Consider the following 24,819-nt stretch of genomic DNA (forward strand, 5'->3'; position numbering starts at 1 on the left):
TCCATCTCCATGTTAAAGTCTTTGGGCATTCCGTCTCCATGTTAAAGTCTATGGGTATTCCGTCTCTATGTTAAAGTCTATGGGCATTCCATCTCCATGTTAAAGTCTATGGGCATTCCGTCTCTATGTTAAAGTCTATGGGCATTTCATTTCCATGTTAAAGTCTATGGGCATTCCATCTCCATGTTAAAGTCTATGGGCATTCCATCTCCATGTTAAAGTCTATGGGCATTCCGTCTCCATGTTAAAGTCTATGGGCATTCCGTCTCCATGTTAAAGTCTATGGGCATTCCATCTCCATGTTAAAGTCTATGGGCATTCCGTCTCCATGTTAAAGTCTATGGGCATTCCATCTCCATGTTAAAGTCTATGGGCATTCCATCTCCATGTTAAAGTCTTTGGGCATTCCGTCTCCATGTTAAAGTCTATGGGTATTCCGTCTCTATGTTAAAGTCTATGGGCATTCCATCTCCATGTTAAAGTCTATGGGCATTCCGTCTCTATGTTAAAGTCTATGGGCATTTCATTTCCATGTTAAAGTCTATGGGCATTCCATCTCCATGTTAAAGTCTATGGGCATTCCATCTCCATGTTAAAGTCTATGGGCATTCCGTCTCCATGTTAAAGTCTATGGGCATTCCGTCTCCATGTTAAAGTCTATGGGCATTCCGTCTCTATGTTAAAGTCTATGGGCATTTCATTTCCATGTTAAAGTCTATGGGCATTCCATCTCCATGTTAAAGTCTATGGGCATTCCGTCTCCATGTTAAGGTCTATGGGCATTCCATCTCCATGATAACCACTTGCCGACCGCCGTCAGTATATTTTCTGCGGCAGTTAGCCGCTCCTGGGCAAACCGACGTAGTACTACGTCGCTCGCCCAGGAGCCTGTAGGGGGTGAGTGCGCGCCGCCGGAGGCGCGCTCCCGCCCCCGCTCGTTCACGGGCATCCCCATGCGTGTGACCGGCGGCTCCGATGTCCACCGGCCACTCGCAATCTCCCGCTCAGGAGAGGGAGAAAGGCAGACGGCTGATGTAAACACAGCCGTCTGTCATTCTCCCTGATGTAAGCGCAGAGACTATACGATCCTGCTATGTAGGATCGTATGTCTCTGTGGTTACATCACTAGCCACGCCCCCCACAGTTAGAAACACGCCCATAGGCATACATTTAACCCACTGAGCACCAATAAAGTTGACCCCTTCCCTGCCAGTGTCATTTTGACAGTAACAGTGCATATTTATAGCACTGATTACTGTAGTAATGTCACTGGTACTCCAAAAGTCTATGGGCATTCCGTTTCCATGTTACAGTCTATGGGCATTCCTTCTCTATGATAAAGTCTATGGGCATTCCGTCTCCATATTAAAGTCTATGGGCATTCCTTCTCTATGATAAAGTCTATGGGCATTCCTTCTCTATGATAAAGTCTATGGGCATTCCGTCTCCATGTTAAAGTCTATGGGCATTCCGTCTCCATGTTAAAGTCTATGGGCATTCCGTCTCTATGTTAAAGTCTATGGGCATTCCGTCTCCATGTTAAAGTCTATGGGCATTCCATCTCCATGTTAAAGTCTATGGGCATTCCGTCTCCATGTTAAAGTCTATGGGCATTCCATCTCCATGTTAAAGTCTATGGGCATTCCATCTCCATGTTAAAGTCTATGGGCATTCCGTCTCCATGTTAAAGTCTATGGGCATTCCATCTCCATGTTAAAGTCTTTGGGCATTCCGTCTCCATGTTAAAGTCTATGGGTATTCCGTCTCTATGTTAAAGTCTATGGGCATTCCATCTCCATGTTAAAGTCTATGGGCATTCCGTCTCTATGTTAAAGTCTATGGGCATTTCATTTCCATGTTAAAGTCTATGGGCATTCCATCTCCATGTTAAAGTCTATGGGCATTCCATCTCCATGTTAAAGTCTATGGGCATTCCGTCTCCATGTTAAAGTCTATGGGCATTCCGTCTCCATGTTAAAGTCTATGGGCATTCCATCTCCATGTTAAAGTCTATGGGCATTCCGTCTCCATGTTAAAGTCTATGGGCATTCCATCTCCATGTTAAAGTCTATGGGCATTCCATCTCCATGTTAAAGTCTTTGGGCATTCCGTCTCCATGTTAAAGTCTATGGGTATTCCGTCTCTATGTTAAAGTCTATGGGCATTCCATCTCCATGTTAAAGTCTATGGGCATTCCGTCTCTATGTTAAAGTCTATGGGCATTTCATTTCCATGTTAAAGTCTATGGGCATTCCATCTCCATGTTAAAGTCTATGGGCATTCCATCTCCATGTTAAAGTCTATGGGCATTCCGTCTCCATGTTAAAGTCTATGGGCATTCCGTCTCCATGTTAAAGTCTATGGGCATTCCGTCTCTATGTTAAAGTCTATGGGCATTTCATTTCCATGTTAAAGTCTATGGGCATTCCATCTCCATGTTAAAGTCTATGGGCATTCCGTCTCCATGTTAAGGTCTATGGGCATTCCATCTCCATGATAACCACTTGCCGACCGCCGTCAGTATATTTTCTGCGGCAGTTAGCCGCTCCTGGGCAAACCGACGTAGTACTACGTCGCTCGCCCAGGAGCCTGTAGGGGGTGAGTGCGCGCCGCCGGAGGCGCGCTCCCGCCCCCGCTCGTTCACGGGCATCCCCATGCGTGTGACCGGCGGCTCCGATGTCCACCGGCCACTCGCAATCTCCCGCTCAGGAGAGGGAGAAAGGCAGACGGCTGATGTAAACACAGCCGTCTGTCATTCTCCCTGATGTAAGCGCAGAGACTATACGATCCTGCTATGTAGGATCGTATGTCTCTGTGGTTACATCACTAGCCACGCCCCCCACAGTTAGAAACACGCCCATAGGCATACATTTAACCCACTGAGCACCAATAAAGTTGACCCCTTCCCTGCCAGTGTCATTTTGACAGTAACAGTGCATATTTATAGCACTGATTACTGTAGTAATGTCACTGGTACTCCAAAAGTCTATGGGCATTCCGTTTCCATGTTACAGTCTATGGGCATTCCTTCTCTATGATAAAGTCTATGGGCATTCCGTCTCCATATTAAAGTCTATGGGCATTCCTTCTCTATGATAAAGTCTATGGGCATTCCTTCTCTATGATAAAGTCTATGGGCATTCCATCTCCATGTTAAAGTCTATGGGCATTCCATCTCCATATTAAAGTCTATGGGCATTCCTTTCTGTCATTCCTTTTATTATGTCCCAAAGGTTATGAGGTGACAACCCTACCCGCTGCACAGAATGCATTCACCTAATATGTATGAGTCTCCTGCTTCTCATGACTAATTAAACGCTTTACATAAGACCGGACACAGCTTTACATAAGACTGGACACAGCTTTACATAAGACTGGACACAGCTTTACATAAGCTTTACATAAGACTGGATACAGTACACAGCTGAGCCCATTTCACCTCAAACAACGCGAGAGCACAGTGTCCAATCAGAAGTCGGGCTTCGGCAAGATGGCTCCGGAGTCCGTGTTTGCGGACACTTTCGGAGAATTGATTCGTACTAAATTATAGACTCCAGCAGTTACCTTTCCGGGAGCCTTTGTCCCAATTGGACACTGTATTCTCGCGTTGTTTTGCCGTGCAGGTCACGGATGTAGTGTAATGTCTTCGTACATGAGATAGCAAACATCGGAGATTTCCTGAGGTAAGGAACAGCCGAGTGGCCGGTCACAGAAAACATTTGTGTTCCTAGACCTAGAGACAATACATAATGGTGTCATTGTAGATTAGTATGAGATGTTGTATTTACTCCTATTTCCTGTGTCTTTGTTTTACCACAGAATGCCAGATGACATCCCTATTGTGAAAGAACAGCCAGAGTCCTCAGAGCAGCCAGAGTCCTCAGAGCCTCTGAAGTCACCGGGCAGCCCGGCTATCCCTGGACCGTCTTCTGGTTCTTCCCACTCTTCTTCTGCTCGTCCCGGAGATGTGGGAACGCATAAACAACATGGCGGCATTCTACACATCGACCGTAAGCAGATCCAGGCGGTGGAAGCAGCGGACCAGGCTTCGGAATTGCAGGGATTGGGCTTGGCGGTATACGACCAGGATGTCCTGGAGCGCGGAGTCCTCCAACAAGTGGATGAAGCCATTAATGAAGCCTCTCGGGCCACACAGATTGCTGAAGCAGAAAAAGAAAAAGAAAATCTTTTGGATGAGTTACGGTAAGGCATAACGCAGAGTAATGAAGGACACACCTAGCCAACATCTTTATTTTTTTTCTTCTGGATAGTTTAAAAACTCCGTCCAGATTATTATTTTTTTTTAAAAAATGAAATGAATAGCAGCGCTAATTTTGCTTTAATAAAATAATGAATAGTGCTACAATAAACCTATATAGTATAGTACTAGTTAATAACTTAAAAGAAAAAAAAAATGTATACAATAGAAAAAATTCAAGCTGCAAGCACATAAGGGAAGGCATCCCTCCCGACTAGCATATATATCTAACTAAGGATGTGATAAGCTATCAAACACAGAAAAAGAAATTCAAACATTCTAAAAGGTGTTATAAAGTCCCAGTAGTAAAAATCCAGTCCGCCTTATATAAGACCAAGCAGAAGGAAGGACGAGCGGTCGCTGTCATAGGAAGTTCCGCCTCCTATGATAGACAGCACAGTGGCCCAATGCCGGGACGCGGGACGTCTTTCATAGGCGCCGGGACTTCCTATCACAGCGGCTGCTTGTCCTCCCTTCTTCTCAACCTGGCCCGCCCCCCTCTGCCTCCCAGCACTGCCTGGCCTTTTTTCTTCTTTTTAAATATATCGCTGCTCTGTGCAATGGCGCTGGCAAGGCGGCATTGCTGGACACTGGGCTGGCGAGGCTGCATTGCTGGACACTGGGCTGGAGAGGCTGCATTGCTGGACACTGGGCTGGCGAGGCTGCATTGCTGGACACTGGGCTGGCGAGGCGGCATTGCTGGACACTGGGCTGGCGAGGCGGCATTGCTGGACACTGGGCTGGCGAGGCGGCATTGCTGGACACTGGGCTGGCGAGGCGGCATTGCTGGACACTGGGCTGGCGAGGCGGCATTGCTGGACACCGCGCTGGCGAGGCGGCATTGCTGGACACCGGGCTGGCGAGGCTGCATTGCTGGACACTGCGCTGGCGAGTTGGCATTGCTGGACACTGCGCTGGCGAGTTGGCATTTCTGAACACTGGGCTGGCGAGGCGGCATTGCTGGAAACTGGGCTGGTGAGGCGGCATTGCTGGACACTGGGCTGGCGAGGCTGCATTGCTGGACACTGGGCTGGCGAGGCTGCATTGCTGGACACTGCGCTGGCGAGGCTGCATTGCTGGACACTGCGCTGGCGAGGCTGCATTGCTGGACACTGCGCTGGCGAGGCTGCATTGCTGGACACTGCACTGGCGAGGCTGCATTGCTGGACACTGGACTGGCGAGGCTGCATTGCTGGACACTGCGCTGGCGAGGCTGCATTCATGGGCATTGGTAAGGCTGCATTGCTGGACACTGCGCTGGCGAGGCTGCATTCATGGGCATTGGTAAGGCCCCATTGCTGGACACTGCGCTGGCGAGGCTGCATTCATGGGCATTGGTAAGGCCCCATTGCTGGACACTGCGCTGGCGAGGCTGCATTCATGGGTATTGGTAAGGCCCCATTGCTGGACACTGCGCTGGCGAGGCTGCATTCATGGGCATTGGTAAGGCCCCATTGCTGGACACTGCGCTGGCGAGGCTGCATTCATGGGCATTGGTAAGGCTGCATTGCTGGACACTGCGCTGGCGAGGCTGCATTCATGGGCATTGGTAAGGCCCCATTGCTGGACACTGCGCTGGCGAGGCTGCATTCATGGGCATTGGTAAGGCCCCATTGCTGGACACTGCGCTGGCGAGGCTGCATTCATGGGTATTGGTAAGGCCCCATTGCTGGACACTGCGCTGGCGAGGCTGCATTCATGGGCATTGGTAAGGCCCCATTGCTGGACACTGCGCTGGCGAGGCTGCATTCATGGGTATTGGTAAGGCTGCATTTCAAAGCGGTTTATTTCAAATTTAAGCTTTTTTCCTAAAATGTCCCTCCTAAATTTGAGGTGCGTGTTATACGCCGATAAATACGGTAACCCTCCCGTTATCTTTAGCAGAGTACTCTTCTTCATGTTTTGTGGCAGAATCTGTGCAGTACTTTTTGGTATGGAGGTGCTGTCGCTTAGAATGGCGGTAGCCCTGTGTAATCTACCGCACCAGCAACTCCTAGGCTTTGCAGAGATTTGTATTTACTTCACTATCTGAATAGAGTGGCAAGGTAGCAAAAGAATGGTAAGTACAGGTCCTTCTCAAAAAATTAGCATATTGTGATAAAGTTCATTATTTTCTGTAATGTACTGATAAACATTAGACTTTCATATATTTTGGATTCATTACACACAACTGAAGTAGTGCAAGCCTTTTATTGTTTTAATATTGATGATTTTGGCATACAGCTCATGAAAACCCAAAATTCCTATCTCAAAAAATTAGCATATCATGAAAAGGTTCTCTAAACGAGCTATTAACCTAATCATCTGAATCAACTAATTAACTCTAAACACCTGCAAAAGATTCCTGAGGCTTTTAAAAACTCCCAGCCTGGTTCATTACTCAAAACCGCAATCATGGGTAAGACTGCCGACCTGACTGCTGTCCAGAAGGTCATCATTGACACCCTCAAGCAAGAGGGTAAGACACAGAAAGAAATTTCTGAACAAATAGGCTGTTCCCAGAGTGCTGTATCAAGGCACCTCAGTGGGAAGTCTGTGGGAAGGAAAAAGTGTGGCAGAAAACGCTGCACAACGAGAAGAGGTGACCGGACCCTGAGGAAGATTGTGGAGAAGGACCGATTCCAGACCATGGGGGACCTGCGGAAGCAGTGGACTGAGTCTGGAGTAGAAACATCTAGAGCCACCGTGTACAGGCGTGTGCAGGAAATGGGCTACAGGTGCCGCATTCCCCAGGTCAAGCCACTTTTCAACCAGAAACAGTGGCAGAAGCGCCTGACCTGGGCTACAGAGAAGCAGCACTGGACTGTTGCTCAGTGGTCCAAAGTACTTTTTTCGGATGAAAGCAAATTTTGCATGTCATTGGGAAATCAAGGTGCCAGAGTCTGGAGGAAGACTGGGGAGAGGGAAATGCCAAAATGCCTGAAGTCCAGTGTCAAGGACCCACAGTCAGTGATGGTCTGGGGTGCCATGTCAGCTGCTGGTGTTGGTCCACTGTGTTTTATCAAGGGCAGGGTCAATGCAGCTAGCTATCAGGAGATTTTGGAGCACTTCATGCTTCCATCTGCTGAAAAGCTTTATGGAGATGAAGATTTCATTTTTCAGCACGACCTGGCACCTGCTCACAGTGCCAAAACCACTGGTAAATGGTTTACTGACCATGGTATTACTGTGCTCAATTGGCCTGCCAACTCTCCTGACCTGAACCCCATAGAGAATCTGTGGGATGTTGTGAAGAGAAGGTTGAGAGACGCAAGACCCAACACTCTGGATGAGCTCAAGGCCGCTATCGAAGCATCCTGGGCCTCCATAACACCTCAGCAGTGCCACAGGCTGATTGCCAAATGGAAAACAGAAGGGTGTAGCCGCTCAGGTGTGTGTCCAGAAACCTGGTGCAGGTCGGATCCGTAGTCCGGAAGCATGCAAAGTGTGAGGAAATATGACCGCACTCTGGTAGAAGTTTTTCTTGAAATCAAAAGTGTTTCCTTTATTCTTCCAACCAGTGGTTATGAGTAAGCGACTGGGAATGTCGTGAAACGCGTCAACCTTTTTTGTCTGCTTGTACACTGTCTGTCATTTGATTTTATTGGAAGAATAAAGGAAACACTTTTGATTTCAAGAAAAACTTCTACCAGAGTGCGGTCATATTTCCTCACACTTCACAGGCTGATTGCCTCCATGCCACGTCGCATTGAAGCAGCCATTTCTGCAAAAGGATTCCCGACCAAGTATTGAGTACATAACTGAACATTAATTTTTTGAAGGTTGACTTTTTTTGTATTAAAAACACTTTTCTTTTATTGGTCGGATGAAATATGCTAATTTTTTGAGATAGGAATTTTGGGTTTTCATGAGCTGTATGCCAAAATCATCAATATTAAAACAATAAAAGGCTTGCACTACTTCAGTTGTGTGTAATGAATCTAAAATATATGAAAGTCTAATGTTTATCAGTACATTACAGAAAATAATGAACTTTATCACAATATGCTAATTTTTTGAGAAGGACCTGTATATGCATTTATGAAGGTCTCTGGTAAAGGAACCTTTTTTGATAAAGAGACCCTAAGTATATAGTAGAGAGCATTTAGCCTTAATGTATGTAGTTCTTGTGATTTTATACAACACAAAATAATGACATTGTTGTGTTCTCAAATGCTGTCCTCTTCTTGTGGCAGGAAGTTTATCACATGGTTTGAACCCTTAGAATAAAATACTGCACATCCTTTCAGCACAGATGTTGTAGTATGAGATTTATATTGTTCTAGGACATTTATTGAATCATAAAGGTCATCCTTGGCCTATCAAATGTGTTTTCCACAGATTGTGACATTTAATTTAATGTAATGTGTCTGAAGCAAAATTAGTTGGAAGTTCTATGTAGGGAGATTTTCCTAGACTCCCTGTCCCAGTGACAGGCGAATTTCCCAACAGGGTAAAGGATAACAATGAAAAAACTGAATTTAGGAAGTTCTAACCCATCGCCCCTGAAAAAAATAAAAAATTATCCTAAAAATCAGCCCTTAAAGTGGTAGTATACTCCGCTTTTTAACTTTTACCTCGTTTTACCTACAGGTAAGCCTATAATAAGGCTTACCTATAGGTAAAATTAATATTTCCTAAACCTGCACAGTTTAGGAAATATTCACCCTGCATGCAGTCGCTGACACCAGCGGTGGACCTTCAGAGCTCCTTGCCGGAAAGTGAACTCCTGTGTGCATGCGCAGGAGTGACGTCATCGCAGCTCCGGCCACTCACAGCGCCAGAGCAGCCGAACCCGGAAGGGACGCCGAGGGAACACGACCGCTCCCTTAGTGGTGTCCGGGCGAACGTGTGGGGGCTTTGATCTAAGGTAAGTATTTCATAATGTGCTATTATGCGATGTATACTAGCACATTATGCCATTGTCTTGCAGGGTTTTTTGTTTTGTTTTGTACTCGGATACTACAGCTTTAAAGCCATTAAAGTCTAGAGATGGATTAGAACACCTGGCAGGTTTTTATTGCTGTCTGTGCCCCCATTATGGAAATTCACCCTATTTTTTCTGTTTGTTCATGCAGATTTTGATTTCTATCTGAAGAAGCAGATTTTCTCTCCCTTTCTGTCCCTGTGGTGTCTCTAGAAATGGACAGTATGTTTGTCACTAAGAGTGGAATGCATTGATAGCAATGAAAATAATGTAGGAAGTTTAAAGCTGAAGGTTTTTTTTTACCTTCATGCCGCGGCTCTGGGTGTGAATGGACAGGCAGAGCGGTGACTCTGGGTGTGAATGGACACGCAGAGCGGTGACTCTGGGTGTGAATGGACACGCACAGCGGTGACTCTGGGTGGGAATGGACACGCACAGCGGTGACTCTGGGTGGGAATGGACACGCAGAGCGGTGACTCTGGGTGGGAATGGACACGCACAGCGGTGACTCTGGGTGGGAATGGACACGCACAGCGGTGACTCTGGGTGGGAATGGACACGCACAGCGGTGACTCTGGGTGGGAATGGACACGCAGAGCGGTGACTCTGGGTGGGAATGGACACGCAGAGCGGTGACTCTGGGTGGGAATGGACACGCAGAGCGGTGACTCTGGGTGGGAATGGACACGCACAGCGGTGACTCTGGGTGGGAATGGACACGCACAGCGGTGACTCTGGGTGGGAATGGACACGCACAGCGGTGACTCTGGGTGGGAATGGACACGCAGAGCGGTGACTCTGGGTGGGAATGGACACGCAGAGCGGTGACTCTGGGTGGGAATGGACACGCAGAGCGGTGACTCTGGGTGGGAATGGACACGCAGAGCGGTGACTCTGAGTGGGAATGGACACGCAGAGCGGTGACTCTGAGTGGGAATGGACACGCAGAGCGGTGACTCTGAGTGGGAATGGACACGCAGAGCGGTGACTCTGAGTGGGAATGGACATGCTGTGAATGGTCTCGGCTACTAAATGTAAAAGCGGGGGGTGTATAAAAATATAAATGACGGAGATCTCGGCTCCGTGATTTATATTTTCATAGACCCGCAGCCGCTTTTACGTTTAGTAGCGGAGATCAGGGAAGTGACAGGGGTAGGAGCGGAGATGACTCATGTTGCAGCCGAGATGTTTTAATGTAACCGCCGCAACAGCTGAGGCGGTGTAATGTTACACACACCACAGTGAAAATTCCCTACCCTCCGAGCATGCGCTATGCTAACCTCCTCAGCTGTTCAATGACGCATCCGGAGCTGTGAGCATGCGCACTGCTAGGCTGCTCAGCTGTTCCATTACGTTTATGACAGGAAGTGACGAGGGTATGGGATTTTCACGGGGTATGGTTTTTTAACGTTTCACTGGCACTAATATCACTTTAACGCTCACTCACTATACGAAGTTTGTTTTTGTCCTGTTTGCTAAAATAATGACAGATGCAGCAAAAACAACCTGATGAGTTCTGGCCTTTCTCTGCTCTGTAGAAAACAAAGTGACAGTTTTTGAAGCTGGAGTTATGTTTTAGGCTCCTTTCACATAGGCCTCATGCTTTCAGTCATGTTTTTTCAAAGAAAAAACATTCAGTTTACATCAGTTTTCAGTTCAGTATACATCAGTTTTTCATTGTTTTTTACATCCACTTGCTGGTGTCCTTATAAACCATTAGGCCCCTTCCACACGGAACGGACTCCATTTTTCGATCAGCAGGGAATCTATCTGCTGATTCCCTGTTGATCAAAGCATAGCGGGCGGTTGACAGGTTCGTGTCCGCTCAGTTTGTGCAGAGTGTTCATGAGTCCACTCTGCTCTACGGGTGGCTGGGTGTGAACAAACTCCGCTGTCTATTTAAACCTAGCTGCCCTCCGATCTGCCTAGATAGAGGAGGATGGAAAGCATTGGAGAGGCCTTTGTAGAAGAGAGTCAATGAAAGGATGTTATGTTTTTTTAGTCATTGCTACTATGGTAGCATATATAAGCAGATGGAGAGGTACAAGATAATCCTCACTTCTTCTGGCTTTGTTCCAGTACATCCTCTGTTGGGGAGAGTTTCATCTAGCATCAGGTGAACCCAGAATGTGCTTGCAGAATTATCTGAGCAAGGTTTCAGTGTGACAGGAGGATTGGAAATTTAAAGTGGCCCTAAAGCCTCCAGTCTCCAATGTAAAAATTCAGTCAGTAGCTACAAAAATTTGAATACGCAGCCACTCTGTCCCACGATCCAGTGATGTGCTCGGCCCAGCTGTTTTCACCCTGTGTCTTCTCTCCTCAGTGCCGGCATCTTTACTATGTGCACCCAGCAGTGACAGCTTGTGGCTTCAGCCAGGTGCCTACTGCGCATGTGTGAATAGTCCCACAGTCTTCTGGAACCTATCACCCCAAGGTATGGTATTGTACCATGGGGTGCCATTAACTTTGCACTGACACCTGCTGCAGATCGCAAGGGCAGTGTGTTCTAGTGTGAACAGGCCCTTAAGATTGCTTTCTGCTGGCCATATCTTTGGTCAGAAGTGTAGAAGACTTCCAGGTTCTTTGCTGTAAAGATCCTTATTGGAAAATAGAGATAGTTAAACTAGATCCTATGTAGCCTTTCAAAGTATCTTAAGATTTTCATAGGTCACAAATGGTGGTTTTCCTTACATTTTGCATCTCCTCTAAGGGTTTTTTACTAGGATTTCAGAAGGTCTAGTCACCTTTTGGTGATCTAAATAGAGCACTTAAAGCAATTGTAAACCTTAGACGTGAAGAATGAACAAAGCACATCCCCCTAGTGTAGTGATGGCGAACCTTGGCACCCCAGATGTTTTGGAACTACACTGCTCAAGCTGCTCTGGTGGAAAACCTGGAAATCCCCATATGAACTCTGAGGGAGTTTGGCTGGATTCTGAATTTTTAGAAGCCTGCTCTGGTTCCATCCACAAAGCTGGATTATCTGGGTCTAAATCTGGACTCGGCCTTAGCCAGAGTGCTCCTTCCTCTTGACAAACTCCAGAAACTGCAGGCTGTGATTCTTCTCCTGCTGTCCAGCAGATGGTCATCCCTCCAGACTTACATGCGGGTGCTGGGTCTGATGGTGTCTGCCTTCGAGGCGGTTCCGTTTTCACAGTTCCATACGAGGCCCCTGCAAAGGGAAATTCTGGTCAAATGGGACAAGACTTCACAGTCTCTGGACTATCAGATCTGGCTAAGCCAGGGAACGAGAGAGTCCCTGATATGGTGGCTTCAGTCTCTGGTGCTTCATCTGGGCAGATCCTTCCTCCCCTTGTATTGGACAGTGGTCACTACGGATGACAGCCTGTCTGGCTGGGGAGGCGTCCTCTGCAAAAATTCTGCTCAGGGGATCTGGACACTGGAAGTGTCCAGACTACCGATCAATGTCTTGGAACTCCGAGCGATTGGACTGTGCCTGGAACATTGGGCGGATCCTCTTCAGGAATGTAAAGTACGCATTCAATCGGACAATGCCACAGCTGTGGCTTATGTCAATCACCAGGAGGGCACAAGAAGTGTCCTGGCAGCTCTGGAGGTAGCCGGCATTGTAAGGTGGGCAAAACACTTTTTTTTTTTTTTTTAAGCCCTCTCCCCTGTACACATTCCCAGAGTTGAGTATTGGCAGGAGGATTACCTCTGTTGGCAGGCATTGGACCAAGGGGAGCGGTCCCTTCATCCGGAGGTGTTTCATCAGTTGTGTCTCCGGCGGGGCATTCCCAAGGTGGATCTGTTGGCATCCTGGCTCAACAGAAAGATGTAGAGATTTGTGGCTCAGTGGCCCTGTGGGGTCAGTATCTGATTTATGCCTTTCCTCCTCTCAAGCTTCTGCCAAGACTTCAACGCAGGATCGAGGCAGAAGGGATTCTGGTCATCTTGGTGGCCCCAGACTGGCTTCTCAACACCGGTCTGGTGTGGCTGGTCGCCGATGTTCCTTTGAAGGGAGGATCCGCTGTCCCAAGGACTAACTTTCCATCCTGCTTTACAGTTGCTTGCTTTGACGGCTTGGCTGTTGAACGTCCGGTGCTGATGGCTAGAGGTTTGTCTGAGTCGGTGATTCCAACGCTGTTAAGAGATAGGAAATCTACTTCTAGGAAGATCTACCATTGTGAAAGACGTACATTGCGTGGTGTGAATCTCTTGGGGTTCATACTCTTTTTTTTCAGTGGCTTGGATCTTGACCTTCCTTCAACGGGAGGTTGAGCAAAAACTGGCCTTGAGTACTATCAAGGGCCAAGTGTCGGCCTTAGCGGTCTTCTTTCAATGGCCTTTGGTCACACACTCCCTGGTGCATACTTTACTTCAGGGAGTTCAGCACTTGGCTCCTCCAGTGCAGTCTCCGTTACCTCCTTGGGACCTCAATTTGGTGCTCTGTCCTGCTTAATTAGCCCGGTGACAATCGCTCTCAGGCTGCTGGCACCTAGATTGTGGACCTGCGAGCTGGAAAATCTTTGTGCAGGGTGCAGCTGAGAGTGTCATTATTACATAAGTGATAGCGCAGTGTGAGATTGGCTGGTCCTTTGTCACAAGTTAGTGAGAAGCGCAGGGATCTAATACCCACGTCCGTCACAGGTGGCACTAATGATGAGGTACTGATGAGCAGCACTAATAGGTGGCACTGGTGGGCACTGATTAGCAGTACAGATGGGCATTGGTAGATAGCACTGGTGGGGACAGCTTTTGACCGATGTCCCACTTACAGGAGCCGGTGATCGGCTTTATTTTTTATCTCCTCACGCTGTCAGCTTGAGGGGAAAAAGAAGCCGATGACCAGCTTCTGTTTACATCACATGATCAGCTGTCATTGGCTGACAGCTGATCACGTGGTAAAGAGCCAGGATCGGAACCCTAGGACTGAGAGCGCTCCGCATGCCTCAAGGGGCACGCGAGAATGGGAGGACCTCCAGGTGCCTCCTCCCTGAATTTTAGGCCTGTGCTGTAGCCGTCTTTCGTCTATAACCATGAAGTGGTTAATGTCTTTAGGGCAACTCGGGCATGCCAGGATGTGTTTTGTCCTTCTAGAATTTCAGAAATACATTTTCTTCTTACATTTGCAATTTGCAGCTTTTCTCTTAGCAGAAATTGCACTGTGAAAATGTTTCCAAACTCTGGATGTTGGTCTCACCATTTTACTGAGAGGAGGAAAAGAAAAACCGATTCACTGACCAGACTATAGAGAAACCTTATGCTGTGATGGTGGAAAACATTAACCATTTGCCGCCAAATCACGTGCTTTCAAGTGGTTGTACCAGAGTAATGCCTGATCACTCCGGTATCGTTTTTTTTAAAGCCGAGGGTTGACTCTCTGTAATAACATCCAGAGCAGCTAAGAAGCCTCTTGGTTGTTGGCAGCAGGAGGGAACGTTCCCACCACAACGCGAACATTGGATAATGGGCAGTAATTCTAGCACTAGACCTCCTCTGTAAATCTAAAGTGGTAACCTGTAAAGGCTTTTAAAGTGTCACCTATGGATGGTAAAATGATGTAGTTTGTCACCGTTGTGCGGACGTGCACAATTTTAAAGTGTGACCTGTTTGGTATCTATTTATTAGGCATGACATTCTCTTTTATGTTTTACAACAAAAAAAAAAAAAAAGGGTTATGTGTTTATATGTTTTTTTGCATTAAATTTCTAAAAAAAAGTGTATTTTGGTCCCCAAAAACTGGGTTTGAAAAACCGCTGCATGAATACTGTATAAAATTGCAAAACCCACCAATTTATTCTCTAGGGCCTCTGCTTTAAAAAAATATATCATGTTTTTGGGTCCTAAAGAATTTTCTAGCAAAAACAAACAGTTATTTACATGTAAACAAAGAGTGCCAGAAAACAACGGGTCTTCAAGTGGTTAATAGGAATCTTTTAAAGGTTAAAAAAATAAATGAATTTCTCAGACAAATTTACAGTCTTACCTGTAAATTCAAGTATAACTTTAGTTTAGGATAGAATGCAGAGAGATTACAATGCTTGTCAGTATTTATTGCTGTCTGAGATTCAGCGCCGGTTCACACTACCGCGACGCTACTTCCCGGGGCGACCTCCGAGATCGCGGTGCGAGCAGCGCGCCGCGACCTCGGAGCGGCCGCCACGGACTTCATAACATTGAAGTCTATGGCGGTCGCCTCCTGGTCGCCCCAAAGAAGCTCCGGACCCTTTTTCTAGGTCAGAGCGACTTGTGTCGCTCCTATTAGAACGGGTCCGCAGCTTCCTTATGGGAGGCGACCTGTGGTGACCTGTCCTGTTTACCATTATCATTGAAAATAAAAGAAAATCCCCAATTTTTGGGTTGTCCCCAGCAAAGTAGTAGAGGGGAAAATCTTCAAATAGGGACACGAGTTCTAGTGACTTGGGTGGCCCCAATGAACTCCCTTAATTTGCAGGGATTTCCTCTCACTTCCTTTTTGGCTATGGGATAGGAAGTGAAGGCAAATCTCCGCAATGGGACACAGAAGGCGGAAAAAAAAATCTTACAGCGGTTATGAGACCGTCCCTTACTCTATCCAAAATGAAACAAAAAAGTTTTGCCTAAAATTCTACTTTAAGGCTTGAGAGAAATGATCATCTACTGTATCCCAACAATCACCCAGCTGTAGGAGGTACAAGATGGATCCCACAAGCCAACTAAACTGGTGTCCCCCCCGTGTCCAGCTTCATACTCCCATGGGAGTCTTCATTCATAGCTCAGCACAGCTATACTGTATATATCCCCCTCCCCCGTGTCCTGTGTGAATTATTCCTTTTATCATGAATTAGGATGTACAATGCATCCTATGAATCTATGATCAGCTCCTCCTATTCTTTATACAACCACTGGCTACACATGAACAGTGTCCCTCCCTGAAAGTGATGTCACTGGCTTTCAGTAACCACACCCACTTGCTTTTCTTGGACTCAACAGGAAGGGGAACTGAAGTCATGTACAGCACTAAAAATTCAGAATTTAGGTAGAAAAACTGGGATTTTTTCATTTTGACACGTAAGGCTGAACTCCACTCACATTAATGATTGCAGGGGAGAATTAAAGGTATTAGGCTGGACTTCCGCTTTAAAGATCTGCTGCGGTCACAGAACTAGATATGCATTCAGAAAGATATTTTGTGAACAGCCTTCAATTTTCATAGTCTTTTTGTTTCCCTTTACTGTTACAGTAGTTGTGTGGGGTGTCCCAGTATGACTTGGTGGACTAGTATGCACCACAGTTAAACCCAAGGCTCTCTGTAATCAGCACTTTGTAACAGGCCTGGTCAGCACATCTGCAGTACATTTCTGTGTGAAGACATTAGTGCTGAAGGCGAAGGCAGTTATTCATCTATATCAGCGTAGAGCACTACAGTGAAAGAGCATTAAGCAGCATTTTAAAGGGTATTTTAGGGCATTTGTAAACACACTCGGTTACGAATCGTAACATGAGAGTAGCAGGACTATATTGAGGTATTAGGCCTCATGCACACTGGACGTTTTTGGAGCTGCTGTTAGCAGCGTCAGACTTTTTTTTTTTTTTTTGCAGCTGCAGAACGCCCATCCATGTTATTCTATGGCCTCATGCACACATAGAGCTTTTAGGAGCTCCAAGTGGCATAGGCGTTTTACAGCTCCAAAAAAAAAAAACAGGAACTGTGCGTTCTGGAGCTGCAGCGTCAAGCTGTAAAAACGTCTGACGCTGCTAAAGGCTGAATAACGTTGCTTAACGTGCGTTAAGCCACGTTATACATTTTTTTTCTTCCATTCAAAATCAATGGTTCCCTATGGGAGCCTATTGATTTGAATGGAAGTCGCACCGCAAGTCGGATCAGGATGAGCTTGCGGCGCGACTTGGGCTGTGAGAATCTTGAGGGGGAACTCCATGCCAAAATGGGGAAAAAAATGGCGTGGGGTTCCCCCCCAGCTTCCAAACCAGGCCCTTCGGGTCTAGTATGGAATTTGAGGGTAGCTCCACGCCGAAAAAATGGCGTGGGGTCCCCCCCAAAATCCATACCTGACCCTTATCCGAGCATGTAGCCCGGCAGGCCAGGAAAGGGGAGGGGATGAGCGAGCGGCCCCACCCCCCCTGGACCATACCAGGCCACACGCCCTCAACATGGGGGGGTGTGGGTGCTTTGGGGCAGGGGGGCTCTGCACCCCCCACCTCAAAGCACCTTGCCCCATGTTGATGAGGACAAGGGCCTCATCCCCACAACCCTGGCCGGTGGTTGTGGGGGTATGCGGGCAAGGGGCTCATTGAAATCTGGAAGCCCCCTTTAACAAGGGGGCCCCCCAGATCCCGGAACCTCCTCCCTATGTGAATGGGTATGGGGTACACTGTACCCCTACCCATTCACCCCATAAAAGGCAGTGTGTGTAAATAACGACAGGAGACGTTATGAAACATTTATTAAAAATCTTCATCCGGTCTTCTCCGCTCCGGTCTGCTCCTCTCTTCTGGTCTTCTCCCCTCTGCTCTTCTGCCCTCCGCTCTTCTGCTCTTTTGCCTCCTCTGGTCGTCTCCTTCCTCCGGTCCTCCTCCGACGCTGTCCCGGTGAATATGCCGGTCTCCAGTCTCTGCAGCTTGTTATATAGTCATTAGGGGCGGGGCCTCCCGGTGACGTCACCGGGAGGCCCCACCCCCTTATATCACCGACGTCGGTGACACAAGGGGCGGGCCTCGTCGAGAGGCCACGCCCCTAATGGCTATATAACAATCTGCAGAGACCGGAGACCGGCATAATCACCGGGACATCGTCGGAGGAAGAAGAAGACCAGAGGAGGCAAAAGAGCAGAAGAGCGGAGGGCAGAAGAGAGGAGAAGACCGGAGCGGAGAAGACCGGATGAAGATTTTTAATAAACTTTTCAAAACGTCTCCTGTCGTTATTTACACACACACTGCCTTTTATGGGGTTAATGGGTAGGGGTACGGTGTACCCCTACCCATTCACATAGGGAAGGGGGTCCGGGATCTGGGGGGCCCCCTTGTTAAAGGGGGCTTCCAGATTCCGATGAGCTCCCTGCCCGTAGACCCCCCACAACCACCGGCCAGGGTTGTGGGGATGAGGCCCTTGTCCTCATCAACATGGGGGCAAGGTGCTTTGAGGTGGGGGGTGCAGAGCCCCCCCTGCCCCAAAGCACCCACACCCCCCCATGTTGAGGGTGTGTGGCCTGGTATGGTCCAGGGGGTGGGGCCGCTCGCTCGTCCCCTCCCCTTTCCTGGCCTGCCGGGCTGCATGCTCGGATAAGGGTCTGGTATGGATTTTGGGGGGGACCCCACGCCGTTTTTTTTTCGGCGTGGGGCTACCCTCAAATTCCATACTAGACCCGAAGGGCCTGGTTTGGAAGCTGGGGGGGGGGGGGGGAACCCCACGCCGTTTTTTTCCCCATTTTGGTGTGGAGTTCCCCCTCAAGATTCTCACAGCGCAAGTCGGATCATCCTGATCCGACTTGCGGTGCGACTTCCATTCAAATCAACAGGCTCCCATAGGGAACCATTGATTTTGAATGGAAGCAGAAAAAACGCTGCTAAAAGCTACGTGGCCAAACGTGCAATAACGCTAATGGAAAAAGCTACTGAAAGCACGTTTTTACTGCTGCTTTTTCCCGGCATCAAGAAACCGCTTTGGAGCTCGTTTTTATGACGGCCTGTGTGCATGGAGCCTTAGGGTATTTGTATGGAACCAGTTTATTATTGTTTGGAGATAATTTACACCTCACCTATGCACAGCCTTGCCTAGGCGAACCCATTGAGTCATCATCTAAAAACCTCCGTTGCCTCAACGCTTGCTCTTGAGCTTCACTCTTACATTTAATTTACCCACCATGACCCAAAATCCTGACTTTTGTCACTGTTAGTGGCCTGGCTATATTCACTGGCATTCCACACCATTGTATCTTAGTTACATAGTGAGGTTGAAAAAAGACATCAGTCCATCCAGTTCAACCTATGATGTGCGTGTGTGTGTTTGCTGTTAATATCTTCCTATAGACGGCTTCTGTGTCCTCCGATGGTTGTCACTGCTGCCTCCCATTTGTCTGTGGACATCTTCTTTTGAACTCTCCCTAGACTAAAACAGCCCCCGCTGTTCAGGTATTTTCGACCTGTCCAGACGGGTTTCACACACCTCTCCCTGATCTTTTCAGCCTTTCACGTTGCTCTTTTTCTCCCTCTACCAGCACTAATGCTCTCCCCTTCCTCTTTCTCCCTAAGCTCCCTCTGCTGGTTTCTTACTCCTTTTCCCTCCATCTTCTATCATCACCGGGGGCAGAGGATTGGATCTGGTCTCGGCTTTCATGACAAACCTCCCCCACACCCCACATCATGGCTCCCCTAAACATCCTTACACTTCATGTTCAAGGGCTGAATTCCCCACATAAACGGGTCAAGGCCTTGCAATATTTTGCTTCAGCCAAAGCACATGTAGTTTGCCTCCAGGAAACCCACTTTACAAACCAATTCTTCCCCAAATCTGTTGACACTGCCTACCCACAAAAATATTTACAGCCTCAGCCAACACTAAACAAAGGGGAGAGCTGGTGGCATTCCACCGCACTATCCCCTTTGCACTCCAGGAAAAGATTAGGGACCCTGAAGGCTAATATATCATTCTATTGGGCCTTCTCCTCGATGTTCAGGTCACAGTGGTGTCCTACTATGACCCAATCATAATCCCACTTCTTTTCTCTCATACCTTTTGGAAGTTATAGACACACATAAACAAGGCACTGAGTTGGTTTGCAGTGACTTTAACCAAGTTATCTATCCTTTTCTGGACAAATCACCATTTCCAATCTCAGCGAGCCCAAGCAAACTAACCTTTTACCATTTGCTGCATCACCACGCACTTCTTGACTCTTGGAGGGAAATTAACCCTGCTAGATGACAGTACACCTATTATTCGCATCCCCCATCAAGCCTTTTCGCGATTTGATCACATTTTCATCTCGGTCGAGTCGTCCCCTACACTCGTATTCTCGGTCATCCTACCTTTCACCTGGTCCGACAACAACACCATTCTTACGTCTTTGGATTCCGTTCTACCTAGGCAGATAGACCGCTCTTGGTGCTTAACCACTTGCCTACAGTGCACTTTCACCCCCTTCCTGCCCAGACCGATTTTCAGCTTTGAGAGCTCTCACACTTTGACTGAGAATTACTCAGTCATGCAACACTGTACCCATACAAAAATTGTGTCCTTTTTTCACACAAATAGAGCTTTCTTTCGATGGTATTTGATCAATACTGGGTTTTTTATTTTTTGTGCTATAAATAAAAAAAGACTGAAAATATCGTGAAAAAACTCATTTTTCTTTGTTTCTGTCATAAAATTTTGCAAATTACTCATTTTTCTTCACAAATTTTGGCCAAAATTTATACTGCTACTTATCTTTGGTAAAAATAACCCAAGTAAGTTTATATTATTTGGTCTTTGTAAAAGTTATAGAGTCCACAAGCTATGGTGCGAATCATTGAAAATTGATCACACTTAATCACACCTGATGTACTGAAGGCCTATCTCATTTCTTGAGACACTAAAAAGTCAGGACAGTACAAATACCCCCCAAATGACCCCTTTTTGGAAAGTAGACATTCCAAGGTATTTAATAAGGGGCATGGTGAGTTTTTTTGAAGTTGTAATTTTTTCCCACAATGCTTTGCAAAATGAAGATTATTTTTTATTTATTTTTTTTTACAAATTGCCGTATTAACAGGTTATTTCTCTCACACAGCATATGTATACTTGCAACTACACCCCAAAACACATTCTACTACTCCTCCTGAGTATGGCGATACCACATGTGTGAGACTTTTTGGCCACATACAGAGGCCTAACATCCAAGTAGCAGCGTCCGGCATTCTAGGAGCACAAATTACACATATAATTTCCTGACAACCTATCGCAATTTTGAAGGCCCTGGAGCACCAGGACAATGGAAACCCCCATAAAATGACCCCATTTTGGAAAGCAAACAGCCCAACGTATAATTTTTGAGGCATAATGAGTCTTTTGAATAGTTTTTGGAAAATGTGGGAAGAAAATGAAAGCACATTTTTTTTACACAAAGCTGTCCATTTATGCAATATTTCTAACACATAGCATGTACATAGCAAAAATTGCACCCCCAAAATACATTCTGCTATTCCTCCTGAGTATGGCGATACCACATGTGTAACACTTTTTCACAGCCTGGCCACATACATAGGCCTAACATCCAAGTAGCGCTTTACACAAAGTTGTCCATTTATCCACTTTAAGACTGGGCCTATTTTTGACACTTGGTGTCTACAAGCTAAAATCATTTTTTTTGCTAGAAAACTACTTGGAACCCCCAAACATTATATATTTTTTTTTAGCAGAGACCCTAGAGAATAAAATGGAGATCGTTGCAATATTTTTTATCACACCATATTTGGGCAGCAGTCTTCCAAATGCGATTTTTTTTTAAAACAATTTACTTTTTTGAACTAAAAAATAAGAAAACAGTAAATTTAGCACAATTTTTTTCCATAATGTGAAAGATAATGTTACGCCGAGTAATTAGATACCCAACATGTCATGCTTCAAAATTGCGAATGCTCACAGAATGGCGCCAAACGTTGGTACTTAAAAATCCCCATAGGCAACATTTTAAAAATTTCTGCAGGTTACTAGCTTAGAGTTACAGAGGAGGTCTAGGGCTCAAATTATTGCTCTCGCTCAAATGATCGCGGCGATACCTCACATGTAGGGTTTGAACACCGTTTACATATGTGGGCGGGACTTGCGTATGCGTTTGCTTCTGCGCGCGAGCTAACGGGGACAGGGCGCTTTAATTTTTTTTTTTCCTATTTATTTTATTTATTATTTTTTTATTTTTACACAGTTTAAAAAAAAAAAATGTTTTGATCATTTTTATTCCTATTACAAGGAATGTAAACATCCCTTGTAATAGAGATAGGCATGACAGGTCCTCTTTATTGTGAGATCTGGGGTCAAAAAGACCTCACAACTACACTAAAAAAGAAAAAAAAAAAAAATAATTGTTGAAAGAGGAAAAAAAAAAAAAGAAAAAAAAAAAGCGGCCCTTTAAATCGGTTGCTAGGCAACGTCTTTTGACGTAGCTCTGGTCCTCCAAGACCATAGAGTTGAGTGAGGGCCATCTTGCCCTCACTCGACTTCCTGTCTCTGAGGATCCAGGACCGGATAGTTTTCCTCGCTGCCGGCGGGTCCGGTAAGCTGGGAAAACGTCTGGGACGCGGCAGGAGGGGGGGGGGGGGCACCTCTTCCCCTGCACCGTAAGGGTAATTCCGCGGCGAATCTGCCACTGGGACCACCCTTATCTGAAAGCCGACCGCCTGCCGTTTCAAAAAATACCGGGGTTATGGGGGCTATCTGCTGCCATAACCCCAGTATTTAGCTTTTAATGGCCGACGCATATAGTCGTTAGGCGGTCAGTAAGTGATTGCATGTATATGGCAAACAGGTGACGATGACTGATGGGGTGACAGGTGACGATGACTGATGGGGTGACAGGTGACAATGACTGATGGGGTGACAGGTGACAATGACTGATGGGGTGACAGGTGACGATGACTGATGGGGTGACAGGTGACGATGACTGATGGGGTGACAGGTGACGATGATTGATGAGGTGACAAGTGACGATGATTGATGGGGTGACAGATGACAATCACTGACGGGGTGACATGTGATGATGATTGATGGGGTGTCAAGTGACGATCACTGATGGGGTGTCAAGTGACGATGATTGATAGGGTGACAGATGACGATGACTGATGGGGTGACAGATGACGATGACTGATGGGGTGACAGGTGACAGTGATTGATGGGGTGACAGGTGACGGGCGATGGTGACTGATGGGTGACAGGTGACGGGCGATGGTGCACGGCGGTACTGATGGCAGTCTCTGGTGACCGGTGAACTTTAGGCAACGTTCACATGTGAGCGTAGCGATCATGGGCAGAATCACTGCGATTCCGCCCGTGATCCAGAAATCATTGCAAATTGCGGAACGCCTGTGCGATGCCCGTGATTTGCAATAGCACCCCAAATGCTGTGCGATGTTGCTGCGATTTCCGCCTGCCGAATCGAGGTAACATCACGCAAACAACGCATGACGCCCCAAAGAAGCTCTTGTACCTTTTTTGGGCGTCATGCGATGTTTGCGCGATGTTACCGCGATTCGGCAGGTGGAAATGGCGGCAACATCGCACAGCTTTTGGGGTGCTATTGCAAATCACGGGCAACGCACAGGCGTCCCCGCAATTTGCAATGATTTCCGGATCGCGGGCAGAATCGCGGTGATTCTGCCCGCGATCGCTGCGCTCACATGTGAACGTTATGGGTGTCAATTTCTGGGCACTGATGAGGTGACTGTTGGGTGACAGGTGACATTGGGGGGGGCTGAGGACTGTGTGGGGACCTTTATTTGTGTGATTTTTACTTTTGACAGGTACACAGAGCAGTAACTCACTATTTCTAGCTCTGCTCTCCTCACACTGGAAACTGTATGAGGGGAGAAGAGCTAGTAACAGTCAGTTACTGCTCTTTGTTTACATTTTGTGATCGGCTGTGAATGGATTCACAGCCGATCACTTAGTAAACAGTCACTGTCAGTGACTGTTTACTACTGCCGGTGACAGCTGTGTTCCTACGGAACACAGTGCCACCGACATGACCGCGCTGCGCGCTCCCGAACGCGCATGCGCGGTCATCTCCCGGGCGCCTCCATTGTGATCGGCTGTGTCATTGGAACACAGCCGATCACGTGGGAAACAGCCATGCCTATTGGCTGTTTCCCCCCTGCCGGTGACCGGCTGTGTCCCGGGGACACGCCGGCACCGGCAGTGCACGGCGGCGCGCCCGCGATCGCGCGCCTGCCGTACATTTACTGGGTCACGTCATATGACGTCCGCCCAGGATAATAGCCGCACCGTCCCGCCATCATATGACGGCGGGCGGGCGGTAAGTGGTTAAATGACACCCTCTTGGCCCACCCCTCTCATTGTATAGATATTTCCCTTGCCATCAAGGACTACATAACCCACAACATCAACGACAACACCTCCCCCCTTAACCATCTGGGAAGCCCATAGACCTGTTATCTGTGGTGCCTGCATTAGATTAGCCATCCACCTCCAGAGGGATAATCCAACTCTACACCACAAACTAGAAAGTTCTTTTCAATAGTCCCATGCTGTTTTTCCTAACCACCTTACACCTACTCACAGACAGGCCTTAGACAGGGCCAGGCTGGAACTGGATCTTTTCCTGACTGAATCGTCTGAAAAAGCCTTACGTCGGTCCAGACATAGATATTATATGAAAGCAAGCAAACCCGATACATTCCTTGCACTTTCTCTTCATTGAATAGGCCGTGCTAACAAACCAATCCATTTGAAAATCGATAAGGATTTCTAATCCAGCAACCCTGTAAAGGTCTTGTCTGTCTTTCCAAAACATGAACAAACTCTACTCTGCTATTAGTGTGTTTATTGAAGCCCGTGCCTCAGCGCTGTTCTCTACTCTCCCCCTCCCATCCACGACGGCCTCTCAACAGACCAATCTAGAACAACCCATCTCCAAACTGGAAGTCTGTAATACCATTAAAATGTTAAAGAAGACTAAGCGCCCAGGCCCTGACAGCTTCA

At 47.1% G+C, this 24,819-nt stretch overlaps 1 protein-coding gene across 1 annotated transcript in view; it reads left to right on the forward strand.

The window, feature by feature from the left end:
- Positions 1–24,819, forward strand: part of ERCC6 (ERCC excision repair 6, chromatin remodeling factor) — a gene marked incomplete at its 5' end in the record, with an annotated part of 174,855 nt that overhangs the window by 23,871 nt on the left and 126,165 nt on the right. Inside the window, one exon of the mRNA XM_082268943.1 lies at positions 3,820–4,203. Within this exon, the coding sequence (XP_082125069.1) occupies positions 3,820–4,203 (384 nt within the window). The remainder of the gene's footprint in view (positions 1–3,819; positions 4,204–24,819) is intronic.

This window comes from Pelophylax lessonae (genome assembly GCF_965119305.1).
Source record: "Pelophylax lessonae genome assembly, chromosome: 9".
NCBI classification, from domain to species: domain Eukaryota; kingdom Metazoa; phylum Chordata; class Amphibia; order Anura; family Ranidae; genus Pelophylax; species Pelophylax lessonae.